At 43.5% G+C, this 20,747-nt stretch overlaps 1 protein-coding gene across 1 annotated transcript in view; it reads right to left on the reverse strand.

Annotated features, from left to right (window-relative positions):
* Positions 1-753: 753 nt before the first annotated feature.
* The window catches only part of LOC147029225 (uncharacterized), an 80,923-nt gene continuing 60,929 nt past the window's right edge, over positions 754-20,747 (reverse strand). The window contains exons 2-4 of the mRNA XM_085876445.1: positions 13,843-14,275; positions 9,200-9,334; positions 754-9,069 (exon numbers count right to left, since the gene is read on the reverse strand). Coding sequence (XP_085732571.1) covers positions 7,856-9,069; positions 9,200-9,334; positions 13,843-14,263 — 1,770 coding nt within the window. The 5' untranslated portion in view covers positions 14,264-14,275 and the 3' untranslated portion in view covers positions 754-7,855. The remainder of the gene's footprint in view (positions 9,070-9,199; positions 9,335-13,842; positions 14,276-20,747) is intronic.

Genomic DNA, 20,747 nt, shown 5'->3' on the forward strand with positions numbered 1-20,747 from the left:
ACACCCTCATGTGGTGATACGTAACACTGAAGCTCACAGGTTCCCAACTGAGTTACATCGAGATGCCTTCCACACATCCGAGATCAAGTAACTCTACACAATGCTATATTCCCTGTTAAATTCTTCCATCTACCCCCATAACCGTAACAATAGCTTTGGTTTTGTTTCTTGAAGAGAGGGATGACTTCAGAATTAGTCTTATTCTGCATCGGTACTCTTTCTGATTATAATAATTATTTTCTGCATTTTTTAATGTTGCACTTGGGGGGCCTTCTTTGATACCAAGGTATGTGTCGGATGCTTCATTTTCTCGTTCCTGTATTGTTGTACTTTGATCAATTGAGATGTCCGTTTTATTGTTTTCCTTATACAAATGTGCATTGGCACATTTGTCAAGAACAAACTCCATTCGATGTCCTCCATTCACTGCTTCACCAGTTTCAGTTTATCTGCTGTCACAGAAAATCTCAATTCCTTCTTTACCTTTGAGTCATTTATTAAAACACACAACAACCAACAAAAACAAATGCATGTGGAGAATCTTCTCGAGGAGGTTAAGCAACACACCTTCCTCCAAAGATTGTGCAGTAATTGAAACTTTAAATCCTGATATAGTACTCGGTGAAATTTAGATCTGTTCTTTCTCCAGGCTTGCTGATGTTATCGCTGACATATTGGGGGATCAGGGAAGAGATCACTCGCAGCTTTGATGCAGCAGCCATCGGGAGGTCGTGCTGTGAATGTGCCTGCACCACGGAGCAAGACACCAGTCATTGACTGTTCAGATGAATCTTGAAGTTGCACGGTTATGAGAAAGAGAGGAAGAGGAGTGCTCTCATCAAACTTGGCATGATCTCATTGTTATCCATTTTCCCAGAAGCTTTTCGCAGGTTTATTCGTGTTCATGTTCATTTGCTCGGCAACCGTTGCTGCGAATGTCACGAAATCTTCACGATATTCTACTCGTGCAGAATTTTTTTAGGAATAATTATGACGTCACTGGTAAATTGATGCGGCTGGCATTTTAGAAAAAAAAAATTGGACCTCGATATCTCCAAAACTGTTCGATGGAAAAAAAAATTTAAACAGCTCATTATCATGTACACTTCATGAGGAATAAGGGCTGTTCACCACGACATCATCAGTCCCTTCATTATGATGTTAAAATTCGACAAGTGCAACGCTTTATCCAAACATGAAGAAAATTATTTAGGGTTACCTGTGCAACGACATTGTTTTAGATCTGGGGTTTCAGTTTCACCACGAGGGGAAGCGCTCGAGTTCCTCCCAAACACCAGTTCCCGAGGCCACCGAACACAGACAACTCGGCACTGCAGCCGGTTGCTGAGAAACCATGAGTGCCGATTGGTACTGCCAAACCGCAGTGTTACACAACTTTGCGTGGTACCTTACATGTGGATGGCTGCACCAAGGGTGGGGGTCTCATGTCCGGGATGCGTACTCTGGTTTACTCAACGAATCAGGTGGAACCGAGTGGAGATGGGAGTACGCACTAGCGAACAAGAGCAAATTTTGTGGGGTAAAGCTACCCAACTGATGGCATAAGGATCATACTGGACCAGTGGATGAAAAGAGAGGATGAAATGGATACAATCACAATATAAGCAATTTACTTATAAAGCAAGGGTGAGAAAAGGCATGTGGAACGAGAACGGGCACTCAGTAGAGCGCATACCTTCGCAACGCTACATTTTGCCCCCCCCCCAGAAACCGTTGATTGTGAGGGTATTTAATCCCATACCACATCTGCCATCTCAAATGTGTTATGATGGCTTAAAAACATTAAATTTCCTGTGTTATATCGTATATCACAAGATTAGGCATTGAATTCACAACATTTTGGCATTGTTTGCATGCAAATTCCATAAAAATCGAACGCACAATGGCAAAAGGACGATTTTGACCTTTTCATGACCTCGACCTTGACCTTTGTACTCTTAATTTTGTAATTGATATGAGAGTGTGGGGCACAGAACAGTCAACATTTTGGTGTTGGTTTCATGCAAATCAGATATGAATTGACCGTGCTATGACCAAAACCACACATTTTGCAATGTCGTGACCCCCCCTGACCTTTGACTCCCAACCGCTAATAAGGGTTATTACGTCATTGTGTCATGTCACATATCACAAGATGGGGCATTGAATTCTGAACATTTTGGCAATAGTTGTATGCAAATTGGATACAAATTGAACGTGCTCTGGTAAAAAGACGATTTTGACCTTTTCATGACCTTGACCTTTGACCCGATCGCTCCCAAAATCTAAGCACATGGTCCTCGGATAATAACCAATCATCCCACCAAATTTGCTGCGATTCAGTTCAATACTTTTGGAGTTATGCGAATAACAAACAAACAAACACATATTCACAAATAAATAAACAAAATACACAGCGATCAAAACATAACCTTCGCAACAAAGTTTGCGAAGGTAATAAAAGCGTTGAATACAAAAGCATTATGTACAGCAGCGGAAAGCAAGAATTGATGAGGTGCGGCAAAATAAATGCAATTATATAGGATTCGCACCGATGTATGTATATATATATCGGGCATATAACAAAAGACAAAAGATCGGGCAGATATAAATCAATCTAAACTTCTGCAATCTTAATTATGCGAACCTAACAGTCATCATCAAACACCTACTCAAGGAAATTAGAAAGCAAAGACAGAGGAGGAAAAGCTTGAGGTGTTGATGACCTCTTTTTGTTGCTCACGTGAACAACGGCCCCACGCTTCCCAGTCAATGAGGAGGGGAAGGAGGGAGGAAAAACTGAGGTGTCAACTGTGTGTGGTCAGAGGATTGTGATGATTGGCAGATGAGGTGCAAGGAGAAAAGGAAGGTGTAAATATGTAGGTCAGGGGGTTTTGGAAAGAGAAAAGAATGTGAGAGGATAGACCATGAAGAGCGGAAAGAAATCTGTTCGTGCAAATGTTTCTGCTGTCAAATTGGACTCCGTCTGGCGTCGGGCTCTTCCACTCGGTCGTGGACTCTCTTCCGATCCGTTCCACCGCTCATCTCCAATACAAGATCAAAGAGTGACTCAGATCACAAGAGAAGAGAAGAGAAGAGGGTGTGCAAGAGAAGAGGGTGGGCCACATCAGAGATTTTTCATTTATACGTTGGTAGCAGACCGAACATACTCTGAAGGCAAAGTGGGTTGTATCAAAGCGGGGCAACTTGGAATCCAGTCGTATCTGCTCGCAGAAATAAAGTGGCCCGTCTAATAATAATAATTATTATTATGAAAGCCAATATGATGGGTCTGAATCATCTTGTTGTCATGGTGGTTGGTTGCCATGGTTGTTGCCATGGTGATGATGTCATGGTGTTTCAGAGTGCCTGCATGAGGCTGAACACAATATCACCTTCACAATGGTACATTGTCCGCAAGGCAATAATTCCCTTGTTTTGAGAACTGTGTTGCACTTCTCCTTTTATATTTCAAAGCAGACACCTCTGGATGTTGGTGGAGAAATAATTTTATCAACCAGGGTGAACCTTTCGGAAAGCCATGAAGACTGGGTAAATTCTGGGGAAGCCACAAAGGGTAGTTAGCATTTTACTCTGTTTATACCGTATTTATTTCCTGTGGCTGGAGAATGTAAAAGAACAATGAACAATAAAATGAAAAACTCACTCTCTTTCTGTGCCTTTGGCAAAATATGCACTGCAAGTGGATCTCGAAAGTGCATTTATGAGTTGAATCTCCCCCGATGATACTGTTGCGAATTCGCGCCTGCCGGCGTGCGAACGGCCACGTGACTCGAATCGCGGCACGTCGCCCACTGGACGGACAATTCTGTCGTGACCCACTCGGACTAACGCCGGGAGCTAGTCACGGGTGGGCCTTTCGGCCTCACCACGATCGTGCCAATCGGCCACCCGCGTGGGATAGGGTTGTTCACCAAACTCGACCTACCTAAGTACCCACGCGGAGGGTAGACCGGGCGATCGCACCTCGCCGCAGGTCGACTCCGGACACGGACCGCTTAAGCGATCCGTTCCGCACTATCGGGATAACCAAGCGGTGTTATCGTCGGCCTCGACGGTTCTGATTAATTACCGGGCGTATTAAGCCCACTACCAACCCTTTATGTGAAGCAAGATGGAGATTCAAATAAAGAAAAGACGAAGCGAAACGGGAAAACAGTTCAACATGATGCACATTTATTCCGCGGCACACGGAGAGCACAGATATACAGCCAAACAGAATGCACATATATCAAATGCAACAAAAGAAACAATGACGCAGAGATACGACCGACTACGCGAGCACACGGCAACACTTAAACAGTTTTTACTTCACAGACAGCGCCGACACACATTTACTCAAAAGCAAAAGAAAAGGCCACCCTCAAAGACAAGGGGGCAGACGGGGCCCGCGGGCCAACACCTGCGCGGGACCTGAAAGAGCGGTCAGGTCAGCGAGACCGGGTGGATCCTACCCGTGTCTTTGTGATGAGCCCTAAATGTGGCAGCGCGGCGGTGCCCCGACCCCGTGCTCCTTCGCGGGTTTCGTTGGCACTGCTTGGAGTGGGGTGGGAACGGGGCCCCCTTTTCGCACTATCTCAGCACGGGGGAAATTGTTGATGCTCTGGGGAAAGAGTATAGCTGGCTTGCTTGGGTCCCGTGACGAGCGATTCCACCGCGAACTCGTCGCCGACTGCCGTCTTCCTTGCCATGGACCCGAGCTCCTCGGACTCTTCTCCCAATTCTCCTCAGCCGACTGCCGAAAACCACCAGGCCGCCCTCACCTCCCGACTTCACTCCACGCTCCAAACTGACTCTCCTTTTCTGCCACTCTCCGCTCTTCCAAAACTGACTCGACCCCAAAACGCTCTTCGCTTTTCTGCCACTCTCCACTCTTCCAAAACCGACTCTGTTCCAAAACTCTCTTCGCTTTTCTGCCACTCTCCGCTCTTCCAAACTGACTCTGCCCAGATTCGCCTTGCGCTCGGCGTTTTATAGGCCGGCAGGAGAACCCATATGCAAATTTCCAGATCAGGACGAGCTCGGGGGTGGAGCCATGCTCGCCCATTGGATGGAGGAAAAGGGGAGTGAATCTCCCCTGATCCTAGAACTTGCATATCTCGATTCCACACAGATGCGCCTGGAGGTGGGGCCAAGCCACCCCGCGCTTGTTGATTGGATGGATCAGAAGTGGGCGTGGAGCATTCCTGATCCGAATTCTCCTCGGAAAGGCCGCATTTTGCACTCGCGGCTCGGCGCGTATCCTGTACGAGCCCAGGACAGCCCGACGCTCGGTGCTCACAGGTGGTGCGGGAATGGCCGCAGAAGGAGAGAGGTGAAGGTGATGGAGGGTTTATGGTGGTGGTTGATGGCCATGGTGCCGTTTGGAATGGCGGTGATGCGATGTTTGCGGGAGTGAGTTGTGAAGGTAAAGATCGTGACAGTTGGTGTTGTTGTTGTGAAGTGGCGTTGTGGTTGGTGGTTGTTGTGTGATGGCGGTTGAGACGTGGTTGGTTCAAAATAAAGATAGAACAGAAAAACGGCTATCTCAAAGCGTCGCAGCCCGAATGAATCACATTTATTCCCTCTAAACATCGGGTTTGGGGCTAACTACACATGTACTTATAGAGATTTCTCGCCTAAAGGAACCTGAATGGTGGTTTGCGAATTTCCACAACCGTAACAATACGTAAGAATGCAACTAAAGCGGTGTGTAACTTATGTGCGTGAATGGATATGATGGGTATGCTGGATTGCTCACATACACGACCTAAAACAGTTATTCCTTGTGGATGTCATCCGGAACAGAGTCCATTTCTTCCCAAAATACATTGACGTCCAAAGCAGTTTTCGTAAACACTTGAAAGGTTATCTGTGGACCACATCTCTGTGAATTGCAGAATTTGTTGAACTGGCTGGCTGTTCTGGATCTGGATCTTCACCAAAATCCAATCAGTTTGTCCATGTCACACACACAACCGGCCCACCAAATTTCATCCGTGTCCGTCCACAACTTTTTGAGATATCAAACAATCAAGAAGAAGACGTCAAATTCCAAGTCAATCAAATGAAAATTGAGGATTTTCGAAGTCTCACCTGAGATGTTGACCTTTTGACTTCAAAAACAACAGGCTTCTTCCTTCTGACAAACTCTTCCATGTGATGAACTTACGTGAAGATCCATTTGAAATTGTGATCTGTACGTGATAGTCAGACAGTCAGACAGAATATCAAAATGGACTGACCAATATATACTTGAAAAATCTTCAATTTTCCAAGTAACAAAGACAAACAAACAAACAGGCAGAGAGGGGTGAAAATATAACCTCCTTCACCTTCGGTGGAAGAGGTAACGATTCAGCCTGGCGGAGGTGCAGTATCTGCTCTACCGAGTGCTATTCTTGTTCCCCTCACCGAAGGAGAGGGAATTGTATTGGGGTCCGTTTGTGATCTTGCCAAAACGAAGTTTTTGCAAGATATGTTAGTCAGCTTGTATGTTTTTTTGTTTGTTTGTTTGTTTGTTTGTCTGTCTGTAATCACGTATAAAAAATTCTGCAGAGCACAGTTATCATTGGAAATTTTTGTAACTTCGCATATCAGAGGCCTATAGAGGTCCCTTTCAGTGCACAAAATTTTGAAGGTCAAGGTCAAAGGTCAAGGTCACTTTGTCGCAAATCAGGGGAGTCGACGAAACCCTTATTTTTTGAGTAATTTTGATCGGATCGTCTTCAAACTTCATGGGAATATAGTTCATGGTCTGGCGCTCAGCTGATTAATTTTTGGTGGCGATTGGCCTTGACCTTCATGGTTAACGCCTCAGGTCAAACATATTTGACCCCAAGGTCAAATTTTCAAGTTTTAGGAACCATATCGTGTAGTTCCTCAAATTGAACACCTCGATGAGTGCTTTCTAGATATGTCAAGCTTGAGACATTATGACGTCATTTGGTGACGTTATGAGGCAAACGCATATTTTTCATGGTTACTCTGTGGAACGATTCTCATCGGAATCTCTCATAGGCAGATATTCCTCAAGGAGTCGTTCCTGGTGGATAGCAGCTCTGTTCACCTCAGTGTGACCTTAAAGAAGTCACACGTGGTCACCTTTAGGCAAGATACGGGTCACCGTGCAGGTGACATTGTTTTTTTTGTTTTTTTTGTTTGTTTGTTTGTCCGCACAGAACTTTAATGTTTTTCTCTGCAACTACTTGACGGATGAAGAGGAAATTTTCATCATCGGAGCGACAACTGATGTGGAATGTTTTATTTTATTTTTTGTATACATTGTCGAGGCTCATATGAGAGAGAACATACAACACACAACAAGGGGGGCAGGAGACAAGAGGGGCGAGAGAGGGAAGGACAAAACAGTGGGGAACACAGACATGAGGAGATCTGTGGAAGGGAGAGGAATGGAGCGAGGGACACGAGGAAAACAAGGTGGCCACCTCAGGGACTTTCAGGTCCTGACATGACAGGAATCTTTCAGGAAGGAAAGCAGGGAATTTGAAGGAGGTGGGTTTGGGTTGGATTAATGGGATAGAAATGATCGTGGTTTTGGATCAGTGAAGATAAGAGGTGTTGGTGAACAACTGTTTTGAAGATCTCGAAGGAAGAGTGGGAATGAAGAGAGTGTGGGAGTTTTTTCCAAAGGTGAGAAAAAAAAAAGAGGCATGAAAGAGTGAAGGTGATTGTTTATTGGAGAGAGGGATGACTTCAAAATTAGTCTTATTCTGAGTAAGTCCTCTTTGCTGATCATTTTACGCATTTTTTGTGTTGTACCTGGGGGTCTTCTTTTATTCCGAGGTGTTTGTGGGATGCTTCGTTTTCCAGTTGCTGTGTTATCTGGTCTTTTTTATGGATTTGTTACATGTTCTCCTGCGTGGAACCTCATGTGGTGATTCAAATCGCTTTTTCGAGAGAAACCTTTATCACATGTTGAACATTTGTAAGGACGCTCTCCTGTGTGGATTACCATATGCACATTTAAATGGCCTTTTTGAGAGAAACTTTTATCACATGTGGAACATTTGTAAGGTCGCTCTCCTGTGTGGATCCTCATATGCATATTCAAAGTGCATTTTTGAGAGAAGCCTTTATCACAAATAGAGCATTTTTCAGGACGCTCTCCTGTGTGGATCCTCATATGCAAATTTAAATTGCCTTTTTGAGAGAAGGCTTTATTACACGTGGAACATTTGTAAGGACGCTCTCCTGTATGGCTATTCATGTGCTTCTTCAAATTGCCTTTGTCTGAGAAACCTTTATCACACATGGAACATTTGTAAGGACGCTCTCCTGTGTGGATCATCATATGCACATTCAAAGTGCCTTTTTGAGAGAAGCCTTTATCACATATGGAGCATTTGTAAGCATGCTCTCCTGTGTGGATCATCATATGCAAATCTAAATGGCCTTTTTGAGAGAAACCTTCATCACAAATGGAGCATTTGTAAGGTCGCTCTCCTGTGTGGATCATCATATGCACATTCAAAGTGCCTTTTTGAGAGAAACCTTCATCACATATGTCACATTTGTAAGGTCGCTCACCTGTGTGAATCATCATATGCACATTCAAAGTGCCTTTTTGAAAGAAACCTTTATCACATGTGGAACATTTGTGAGGACGCTCTCCTGTGTGGATCATCCTATGCAAATCTAAATGGCCTTTTCGAGAGAAACCTTTATCACATATGGAGCATTTGTAAGGATGCTCTCCTGTATGGATCCTCATATGCATATTCAAAGCGCGTTTTCGAGAGAAACATTTATCGCAGACAGAGCATTTGTGTGAATGTTCTCCTGTGTGGGTCCTCATGTGTATTTTGACATTTCTCGGTGAAGTAAAATCTTCACTGCATCTCTGACACTTATAATGAATTTGCCTTTCGATAACGTTTTTGGGATTGTTTAATTTAATATTGATCTTTCTTCTGTTTTCACCAGACGTACACTTGTATTTTGAAGGTCGTGAGTCTTGTTCTTTGGATTGTTTCTTCAAAGTGGATATCTTCTTCACTGTGACGCAGCTCCTGGATCTTATCTGCCCAAATGGACTTCTTGATTGTTCTACAAAAACAAAAAAGTTATTTTACGTTTTCTTTGCCAAACTCAAAATGCAAAATATTTCATACTTTCAAAAATTTTATAAACCCTGAATTAAAAATATTGAATGTTCATTTTGTAAGTTTCTGCTCACCTGTTGCAGAACAGACAGGACTGCCATTTGTCAAATGAACATCTGAATCTTCCTTTACAGAAGAATATCTTAAAGTTTCTGAAACAGATGAACCGTTGTGTCGTCCGGATTTCACATTTGCAGGCGAGACATCACCTGAATACAATGAAGGACATGAAGTTTAAAACACTGCCAAATATAAATCCGGTCTATAGGTGGGATGCAATAGACGTCACTTCGGCTGTAAGAAGGATGCTCCATAATGCTGTCGCAATTACAGGAGGAAACGAGGTGTTCACAGCGACAAATATACATACGAGCGGGAGTGTGGAGCAACCATTTCAGAGGTTTGGTGTTTCCCCATTCTTGACTCAGTGAAACCATAAATTGATGTGGTTAAGCTGCAAAATAATTCTGTGAACTCTCATGTTGACTTCCGGGTTCAGAGATTTATTTAAATATTTTTTTTTTTTTTTTTTTTTTTACACTTATTGATCGAACTTGTCACTCCCAGACACGGCAACTACCAAATTAAAGCGAATTTTTCCAAACCGGAGTCTTTGTGTATTTCTGTTACATCTTTGTCCACGTGTTGCTCTCATATCCGATCATAAACACAACCCTTGTGAAATGATGTATGGACGCTAAGAAGGCATTTTGCGCACACGCAGTGTCGGCCCCACGGGGGGGAGGAGGGCATTGGGGGGCAATGCCCACCCATATTAGACTTTGTGCCCCCCCCCCCAGTCCAGATTGGCCAGCAGTTCCCTTCCCCACCATTATTTTAATATGTTTTACAGGTGTTAAATATATATGTTCTTTGTGATTAATATAAATATATACATTTTAAAATTAATCAATAGTTTAATGAAAATGCGATTATAAAAGGTACACTGGCACTGCACCGAGTCGGATTTCTTTTGATGGAGCACACCTGACGCGTGACGTCATTACCTCTCTGTGTTGTTGTGCATGCAGACAGCATGGGAAATTCAAATCTGAGAGAGAAAACCAGTAAAATGGATATTAGGAAGTGGCTCAAAACGCCGCAAAAATCGGCACCATCTTGTCCATCTTCATAATCCAAATCAGACCCACCACCGTCCGAATGTCCGATTGACGAAGATGAAGATTGTGAAACCATGCGGGTTATTGCGGGGAGTTCAAACACACCGGCTCCTGCTGAAACTTCCACAGCCAGTCGCAGCAGCTCAACATTTGGACCAGAGAGCCCTACACCACTTCTCCACCAGAAGATCTCGGTTCTGAGACACCAAATCAGGTGAAATGGGATAAATATCCGAACAGCATTTTTTGTGGGAAGAAACGCTCGTTTGCGAGTTCATGGTTTCATGGGAGGGACTGGATGGAATACAGCGTGCAGACAGATGCAGCTTTCTGTTTCCCTTGCAGGATATTTCGTTCAGCATGTAGTGGTAATGTTGATACAACTTTTACCTTGAAGGGATATCGCAATTGGAAGCATGCAACAGAATGTAACAAAGGCTTAAATAAACATGCTCTCTCTAAAGAGCATTTGATGTGTGCCAACATCTGGAGGAAGCGAGAAAGATGCACTCAGACTGACACTGAAATTTCAACGCTGGTTAATACTGAACAGTTGGATAGAAACCGATACTACATGTCCTCCCTCATAGACATAGTTGAATTTCTGGCATCAAATCAGTTGCCTTTGCGAGGAAAACTGGATGCGTTCAGTACAATGTCAGAAGGGGGCAGTGGACTGTTCCTTTCCCTTTTTGAATATACGCTCAAAAAAGACACCAAGCTGGCCAACATAATGAAGCTTATTCCACACCATGCAACTTATACCAGTGATACCATACAAAACCAAATGATAGAAGCAATGAGCAGCGTGGTAACAGAAGCCATTGTAAACGACATAGGCACGCATTGGTTCACAATCAAAGTCGATGGGACTCGCGACCCCACGGGGTGTGAGAACGTTTCCATAGTGGTACGTTTTGTATCAGAGGCCAGTAAGTAAGTGACAGAGTGCCTAGTTACTATGGCAACCACCCAAGTCGGCGACGCAGCAACACTCACTGACACAATATTACAAGAACTCGCAACAGTTGGGCTCAATTCTGATAAAATATTGAGTCAGTGCTATGATGGCGCTTCCGTCATGTCAGGGAAGAATGGAGGGGTCCAAAAAGTACTACAGAATGAACTTGGCCGAGAAATTCCCTATGTCCATTGTTTCAATCACCAACTGCACCTTGTGGTTGTCCATGCACTGTCACAAGAGAGATCAATCGGCGACTTCTTTGACGTCTGTAGCATGCTGTTTAATTTCTTCAGAAAGCCCACTGTTGCCGTTCACGACAAAGGTGATATCCTGAAGCGTTTCCTGGATCAGCGCTGGACAGGCCATTTGGCTACGGTCTCAGTGATCCTAAAAACATGGAGGATATCTCTGCAGTACTGTCGGAGGTAAACAGCACCCGGGCCTACGGTTCAGAGGTTAGAGTGGAGGTAGTTGGACTTCTTCAGCATGTGCAAGAACCAAACTTTGTGTTTATTGGGCATGCAGTGCACAAGATATTAATGCTGCTGCACACACCAAACAAACAGCTACAATCTGAGGGAATGGACCTCCGTACTGGAGTAAAACTTGTGCGCAGTGCAACAGTTGTGTTCGTGAGCTGAGATGTGACTGCATTTTCTGAATTATGGAATACCGCCACCAATAACAAAACACCACCACCAAAAAGGAGACATACCATGAACAAGAACCTTGAACACTATGCTGTTGAGGAAAGTGTGGGACAAGGACAAAACGACATCAACACAGAGAAAGAGATGAAAAGAGTTTACTACAGTGCCACTGATGCCGTTCTGGGAGAGATAGAGGCTCGCTTCAGCGAACGTGATGGGAAACTGATTACTGCATTGACAGCTCTGGACCCCGAGGATGACAGTTTCCTTGATGCCACAAAAGTTAAACCTATCCTGGATTTGGAAGGAGTCGAAATAGTACAAACACAATACACTGTTGCACGTGAATTCCTCCTGTCAGAAATGGCACCAGAAGATAATTGCACCGTTCAGAAAGTACTGTCAAAACACTACAAAACGCTTGAATCAATGGCCACTGTATTACTAGCACTCCGACTGGCCCTGGTGTTTGGTGCGTCAACCGCAACCTGTGAGAATTCTTTCTCAACTCTGAAGAGTGTCTTTACCGACCGTAGACACACCATGCTGCATACGAGGAAGGCAAGACTTGTACAACTGGGTTTTCAAAAGGACTTAACCCAGAAATGCAGAACTGAATGGAAGGACGCGTTTCTGAGGAAGTTCCACGCAGGTCACAATCGCCACCTTCAGCTCTTCTAATGGTGAGTGAAATAAATAAATAAAACATACACGTAGGTCTTTTATATTTTAGTTGATAATTATGCACCAGCAAAATGCATGAGACTAATTTGTTGCTGTTATTGCTCTCTGTCAGGGTTGGACAGAGAGCAATATTAAAGTAAAAGTTGGCTGAGCTCTGAGAGGAACTGTCCATGGTCCTGGAGAATGCCGCTCCTGGCGGTGAAGTAGACTTTTTTTTTTCCTTTTCCTCCCGCCGTAGAGATGGTGACATGAAGACACTAGGCCTATAAATTAATGCTCAAATAAAGTGCCCCCTTTGGAAAAATGAATGCCTCCCTGCTGATTATAGCCTGCAGCCAGCACTGCGCACACGCTGTGTGTGAGTGTGTGAGTGAGTGTGTGTCTTTTTAGTGACTCGATTCGACTCACCAGACACTTCAAACTCTTCATTGACGAGAAATGCTTGTTCTTTTAAAAACATTTAAAAATGCTTCACTTTCCTTATTTTTCCATGAAGAGTACCCTACCTTCACCATCATCAATTGCTCTTCTTCTGAAAAATATCTACATTGTCCAATTTAGCAATTTGGAATCAGCATCCCTCCACTTCATGTCCCCTCTGTCTGCATCCCTTTTCACCTGACCCTCTCAATGCTTCCTCCCTTTGTGCTCTCAATGCTTTGTGTAGAAAGGGTGAAACCACCAACTCTAACATCGCACAGCACTTTTCTTCATTCCCCTCACCTCATCCTCTGGAAGCTTCCCCCCCCCCTACACCCTCTCATCTCTCCACTCAGGTTACCCCTAATCTCATCCCTTCCCACCTTCCACCCATCCCGCCCCTTCCAAACCCACACTTTCTCAGCTGACGCCAACCCCTCACCAGTCCCTCACCCTCCACGCCTCCCACCCTCTCAACACCTCCTCCCTGTCCTTCAGTGTGAACCTCAAACATCTGAGGCCTCCGCTCCATCCCAACATATCTCTCAATCCAAGCTGCAGCATACAGCCCAGACATTATCAGTGTAAAAATCATTTCTCCCACAGGATGTCCATCACAATATCCATGCCTATACGAGGAGTAAACAAACTACGTCCTTCATGTGGATAACTTAAATGTGCTGTTAAACATGGAACACTTTGGAATGTCATGTCATTTCAAGGAAAAAAACATTGGCTTGGTATATCAAGAATCTAAACGTCTTCAGCAACACAAAATTGTTCCAAAAGAGATTCCATAAGTTACAAGAAAAAACACATTCATGGTTGAATAACAAGGTATTTCTTCACATAATCGTGTGTATAAAATAGTGACATACCAGACTTGGGTGTTAATCCATCATCCTGACAGTGGAGGTTGCAGACATCACTGAAACCGATTCCCTGGAAACCAGGAACATTTTCCAGCTGCACATTTTGGAATCCAACAAACTTTTGGCAGAAACTGGAAAGTTCTCGAATTACATTCTCCAAGTTGACGAATACACTTCCCAACAGAGAAGATCCTGCAAGCTGGACAACCTGTGGCTTCAAAAAAGATTTTGTAAATTTACAGAAGTCAGCGTACATTGCAAATTTAAATTTCTCTTTGGTGAGAGAGAGGAGCTCTGTTCGTAATGAATCGGAGTCTGTACAAGCTCGAAGAACCTTCTGATTCTCAATTCCAAGTACATTGATCACTGCTTGGGCTGTTTCTGCTCTCAGACCTTGTGATTGGAGCCATTCCAAGAAGTTGTCCATTTCACCGATGACCTGCCAGGGACACAATGGTAATGTTAAAATATACCATCAGAGATGGGGAATCCCCCACCATTGAATGAAAAAGGTCATACATATTCCAGATAATGAGGGAAGTGAATTGGAAACAAGACACCATTTGGTCATCATCTCGATAAAGTTCCCCAGGGGTGAGAAACGTAGTAACCAAAAATAATTGAAATCAGATTAGCGGTTTCCCATTTATTACAAAAAACATTTTTTTCAAGATGGCCGCCCCAATCGGCCATCTTGGATCCAGCCACACCCAAAATCAATAGGGTTCTTCTTTTTCAGGTGGGACATGTGTGACCCAAATTTAAAATCGATATGGTGAACAGTTAATGAGTTATCGCACTCACAGCTATAAACGTTGACTCCCGGACGGACGGACAGACAGCCAGACGACCTGGGTGACAACAATATCCCCCTTCCGCCACGCGGCGGGGGATAAAAAGGAAACGTTGTACATGTTATTTTCTTTACTCTGTATTTTATCCCATCAATGTGGGGTTTACAGCCAGTTTGTTCACCCCATGTGGGCTGGCAGGGGTGGGCCCCATGTGACATTGCCCAAATTCCAATTTCTTCTCTCATTTACAGGGGGCATGAAATCAGCGGTACAGCCATAATTGAAGCAATGATGTAACCAGCAGCCACTGCAAACAAAATGATAGAATGATAAATGAAAGTGCCCCATCACCACCTCACCTCCACTCTTCCCCCTTGCTCTACAATTATTGTTTCATGAATCAGCATTTAATCAATGTCTGGAACCAAGGCTGCACAAAACAAGGACAAAACAAACAGAAAAGCCATGGTTGGGAAGAACCACTTATTCCTTTTCTTCTTCTTCTTCATTTCCCTTTCACTGACACCCAGCAGGACGAAATACAAAACGTGCCAAAGGGCAGAGGAGCTCGTGAGCCAAAGCCATCCATATCTGGTGCTAACTGCGTTTGCGGATGTCCTCCTGCAGTCGGTTGCCTTCCCGAGGAGGTTGGTCGCAGGATTTGCACTCCAGCCAACAAGAAACACTTCACTCTGCAAAACACACTGTTGTGTGTGTTGGGGTGGTGCTGAGGTGTTATCCACCAGAGTCTCCTCAGGTTAACCTGAGGCTGCTCCTTCGGGTGGGTGCCTGCAGTGTACTATCCCTGAGAGATGGGGATAAGCCAGGCATCTGCCTGGGGTATGGTCTGACAGCGACACCTGGAGTACTGGTGGAAAGCTGACACAGCTTCCAATGATTGATTGAATGAATGAATGAATGAATTTCCCTTCACACAGCGTGATGCCTGATGTGATCAATCTGCTAATGCTGCACATAGGGCCGGCCCACACACGACGCTGCACGCAAGAGTTGTCTTCAACCCCCTCACGGTTTGTTCAACATTTGAAAAACTTATGAGGGGGTAGCGAGTGTAGGTAGTGGTGATGGGTGCAGCGAGTGTAGGCAGTGGTGATGGGTGTAGCGAATGCAGGAAGTGGTGAGGGCAGGCAGTGTTGAGGTGGTAGTGAGGGCAGGCATAGGTGAGGGGGGAGCAAGGGTCTCGTCACGGGACAGTTTGTGGTTGATGTCGTCTGGTCTTCACCCCTAAATTACCTCCACCCCCTTCGCCTCCTCCACAAAAATTAGTGTAATTTTTCTATTATTATTGTTTAATTTTAACCCCGTGGTGATATCCCTGCACCTGCCCCACTTTTCTCATCCCAAATCTCCCGCACCCCCAATCCTCTTGTTAAATTGAGTCGTTAGCTTGACGTATTTATTGAATCTGAATCATGGTGTCGGTAGAGCACAGACATGATAGACCAAATTTGAATTGCCACCTTATGTGCCAAATTTCCTTGTTCATACCTCTTGTGCTCTGCATAGCCAAAATAATGCGGACACCCCTTCTGATTGGTGGATTCGGCTATTTCAGCCACACCCATTACTGACAGGTGTATGAAATCAAGCACACAGCCATGCAATCTCCATCGACAAACATTGGCAGGAGAACGGGCCGTACTGAAGAGCTCAGCGATTTCAATGCGGCACCGTGATCGGATGCCACCTTTCCAACAAGTCAGTTCATCAAATATCTGCCTTGCTCGAGCTCTCCGGTCAACTGTAAGTGCTGTTATTGTGGAGTGGAAACGTCTAGGAGCAACAACAGCTCAGCTGTGAAGTGGTCAGCCACACAAACTCATAGAATGGGATCAATGAATCCTGAAGTGCGAAGCACAGAAAAATTGTCTGTCGGCGGTTGCAACACTCACTACCAAGTTCCAAACTGACTCTATAAGCAACGTCAGCACAAGCACTGTTCGTCGAGAGCTTAATGAAATGGGTTTCCATGGCCGAGCAGCCGCACACAAGCCAAAGATCACCATGCGCAATTACAAGCTGCCATTGGAGTCTGGACCAGTGGAAATGGGTTCTCTGGATTGATGAAACAAGCTTCACCATCTGGCAGTCCGACAGACAAATCAGAGTTTGGCGGATGCAAAGAGAACGCCACTTGCACGAATGCATCGCGCCAACTGTAACATTTGGTGGAGGAGGAATAATGGTCTGGGGCTGTTTTTCATGGTTCAAGCTGGACCCTTTCGATCCAGTGAAGTGAAATATTAACGCTGCATCATACAATGACATTCCAGATGATATCTGCGCTTCCAACTTTGTGGCAAACAGTTTGGGGAAGGCCCTTTCCTGTTTCAGCATGACCATGTGCCCATGCTCAAAGCGAAGTCCATACAGAAATGGTGTGTCAAGATCGGTGTGGAAGAACTTGACTGGTATGCACAGAGCCCTGACCTCAACCCCAAACACCTTTGGGAGAATTGGAATGCCTGCTGCAAGCCAGACCTCATCATCCAACATCAGTGCCCGACCTCACCAATGCTCTTGCGGCTGATTGGAAGCAAATACCCGCAGCAATGTTCCAACAGAGTGGAAAGCTTTCCCAGAAGAGTGGAGGCTGTTATAGAAGCAAAGGGGGGGGGGGACCAACACCATATAACTGCCCATGATTTTGGAATGAGATGTTGAGTGAGCATGTGTCCGCATACAGTACTTTTGGCCATGTCATGTATCTTCGTGGCAGGCTCACCCAAACCCGTCACCCCAGGCAGTCACATGGATCACCTGCCCCTAAATCCGGCCCTGGCCCCACCATCTCTATATAATAATAGGCGAATGCTGTCTGTCTGGCGAATCCTGAAACACAGAAACACTCCTTGGAGAGAAATTTAAAAAATATAAGTTGCTTCAAAATAATCCAAACCTGCAGGAAAATTACAATTTTTTTCAAGCAGACAAAAAAATTTGAACCTGGGAAGTGTAGAAAGCTGGGTGGTGAAGAAAGGGTGGTGTCAAAACCACCTGGGTGGTGCAGGAAGCAACAGACCGCTGCCTTGATATCTTTGCTGTTAAATATTGGATTCGCTATATATGCTACATATCCCTTATTGTCGGGTTTTCCGTCTGTCTGTGTGTGTATGTGTGTTTGTGTGTGTATGTGTCTGCAACGCGAGGCTCCACAGCACGATCCAGCGAACTGATTTCGATGAAGCTTTGCCAAGAGGTGGAATTTTTACTGGGAGTGTGCGAGTTTGAATTTCTTTGCCTCGCAACCACCCGTTGCTGTGCAGCGGCCGAAAAACCGCGTGCAGTATTTTCAATACTTGTCCTTCAGTTTTGAATGAAGAGAAACGAGTCTTCGGAATTAAACACTTCGAGATATTTGGAAAATTTTACTCGAGCCGATTTTTGATTGAGGTTTTATTTTTCAAATGGTCGTCCTTCAAAAATCGGGTATCTCTTAGCCGTCATTTAAGGTGTGTATACAGTGTTTGTAAGGAACTACTCCGTCATTCCACCTTCGATCTCTCCTCGATCCAAACGTTATTGACCAAAGTGAAAAGGATCCAAAATAAATGGAATCACCGGCATTTCTGTCTTTGTGGATTTCTTATAATATGTTTATTTATTTACCGAAAACGATTCCACGACCCACACACCACCTTCAAAAATTTATTTATTTGCCGAAAACAATTCCACGATTGCTATATACGCCGACAGAAATATATATCGCTATATATTTCCAAGAAATATATATCGCTATATATATATATATATATATATATATATATATATATATATATATATATATATATATATATATATATATATATATATATATATATATATATATATATATTGGAAACTCAACAGGAATGTGGTTATACCTTGAAAACTTGGAAAGTTCGGTTTATTTTGGAGACTTGAAATGCTATCACTCTTTGGGATCTAAACCTATCGATGTCGTTCTTTGTTGGATGGTGCTTGATGGGAGCAAGATCAAGAAAGTTCTGGGAAGAAAGTGCAGGAAAGTTCTTACTCCCCCTTTCTGAGTCATCAAACCTAAAAGCCTTAAAAGACAGAATTGGAAGAAGAGAAAAAAAACATAAAAAATATATTGTAAGTTCTGGGAAGAAAGTGCAGGCTTACTCCCCCTTCCCACATCATCAAACCTGAAAGCCTTAAAAGACAGAATTAGAAGAAGAGAAAAAAAACGTAAAAAAAAATATATATATATATATATATATATATATATATATATATATATATATATATATATATATATATATATATATATATATATATGTGGAAATCTCATTTTGAAAAATACATTGTGTTGGGCGAGGGTTGGGTTGGGGTTGAGATTTTGAATGTGAGGGTTGGGACACACACACACACACACACACACACACACACACACACACACACACACACACACACACACACACACACACACACACACACACACACACACACACACACACACACACACACACACACACACACACACACACACACACACACACACACACACACACACCAAACAAAAGTTAAGCCATGACTATTCAGTTGAGGATTCTGTGTTTTGGGTTCACAGATCGAAGAACGTCCCCCCTTGACACACATTATTTTCTGTTATACACCTTGGACTTGGCCCTCGAGTGTTCACAACGGTGTATAGAAGGAGGGAGTGAAGCGCCAACCCATTGCTCCCATTGCACGCATGTACGCACGCACGCACGCACACACGCACGCACGCACACACGCACACACACACAAAAGTTACGCCTTGACTATTCAGTTGAGGATTCTGTGAACGTCCCCTTTGACACACATTATATACTGTTATACACCTCGGACTTGGCCCTCGAGTGTCCACAAAGGTGTATAGTAGGAGGGAGTGAAGCGCCAACCCATTGCTCCCATGGGTATTATCTTCTTAGTTTTGTCTTTTGTAATTCCTGTGAATAAAATGAACCTAAAATCTCTTCCCTTTCTAAATCATACATCTTATAAGTCTAATAAACCGTATCTATAACATCAACAATTTCAGAAAGTTCGTTCGTCAATCGTTTTGTAGAACCCCTTTCAAAATGAGATTTCCATCTATATATTCTTACGATATCACCAACTTTGAACTGAGGTTTTCTGACATTTATCTCTTTTTCATATTTTAATTTTGTAAATGTTTGTGATGGTTTCATATTCGTTGACGTGTGAATCGTGTCATTATACTTATCCACAATATCCTGAATAAAAGATGACCATTGTTGTGAACCGAGTTGTGTGAATATTTATAGAGTCTCTCTTTTAAGGTACGATTAAAACGTTCATCAACAACGGCCTTTCCTTCATTCAAGGTACTGTATAATGCAATACTGTTATTTTTTAGAAAATTCATAAATGTCTTGTAATAAAACTCTCCACCCTCATCACTCCACAATTTTTTAGGTTTTCTCTTACTTTTATTAAATATCTGTTGAAAGACTAACATCAGAGTATTACCAGTTTTGTTTTTTAAAGGGACAACCCATGCGTATCTACTCCTCAAATCAATAACGCTTAAAGCATACTTGTACCCCTTATCATTATTAAGTTCAATTAAATCAGCGGACCAGATATAATCAACTTCCTTGGAATAAACCTCCTTCTCTAAAACTTTGTGAATATTGGTTTCTGTAATTCATCAGCAAATTGCTCTTCAGTCTTAATGACATCATTAGAGCCTATAAGTTTTTTGAATTTCCAAGTCCAAGTTTCAATTTCGCACTGATCATCTTCTTCCCGATGAACCAATGAACTTTTTCTCTCAAGGTTGGATTTTGTATCAGAGACAAATTATACAACATTTCTCTCTCGGCTTCATGTTTTTCTTCCAAAGTTGTGGTATTCCCATAATCAATATCGTGCCTCATGCACACTTCATCAACCCTATTGATGGGCTGACTCCATGATTTAGGATTGTCTGCCTCATCTAATCTTTTATCCAGGTTTGTGCCTGGACCACAGAAAGAATACCCTGGTAGATGTAATTCCCCTGGTATGCCAGTTGTTGTAAATTTACTTCCTGATAAAAACTTTTGCATATCTCCTCTGAGGTTGTGTTTGGAGATAAATTGA

Source organism: Eptatretus burgeri, chromosome 4 (genome assembly GCF_056783735.1).
Source record: "Eptatretus burgeri isolate ZD-2024b chromosome 4, Ebu_testis_v1, whole genome shotgun sequence".
Classification (NCBI taxonomy): domain Eukaryota; kingdom Metazoa; phylum Chordata; class Myxini; order Myxiniformes; family Myxinidae; genus Eptatretus; species Eptatretus burgeri.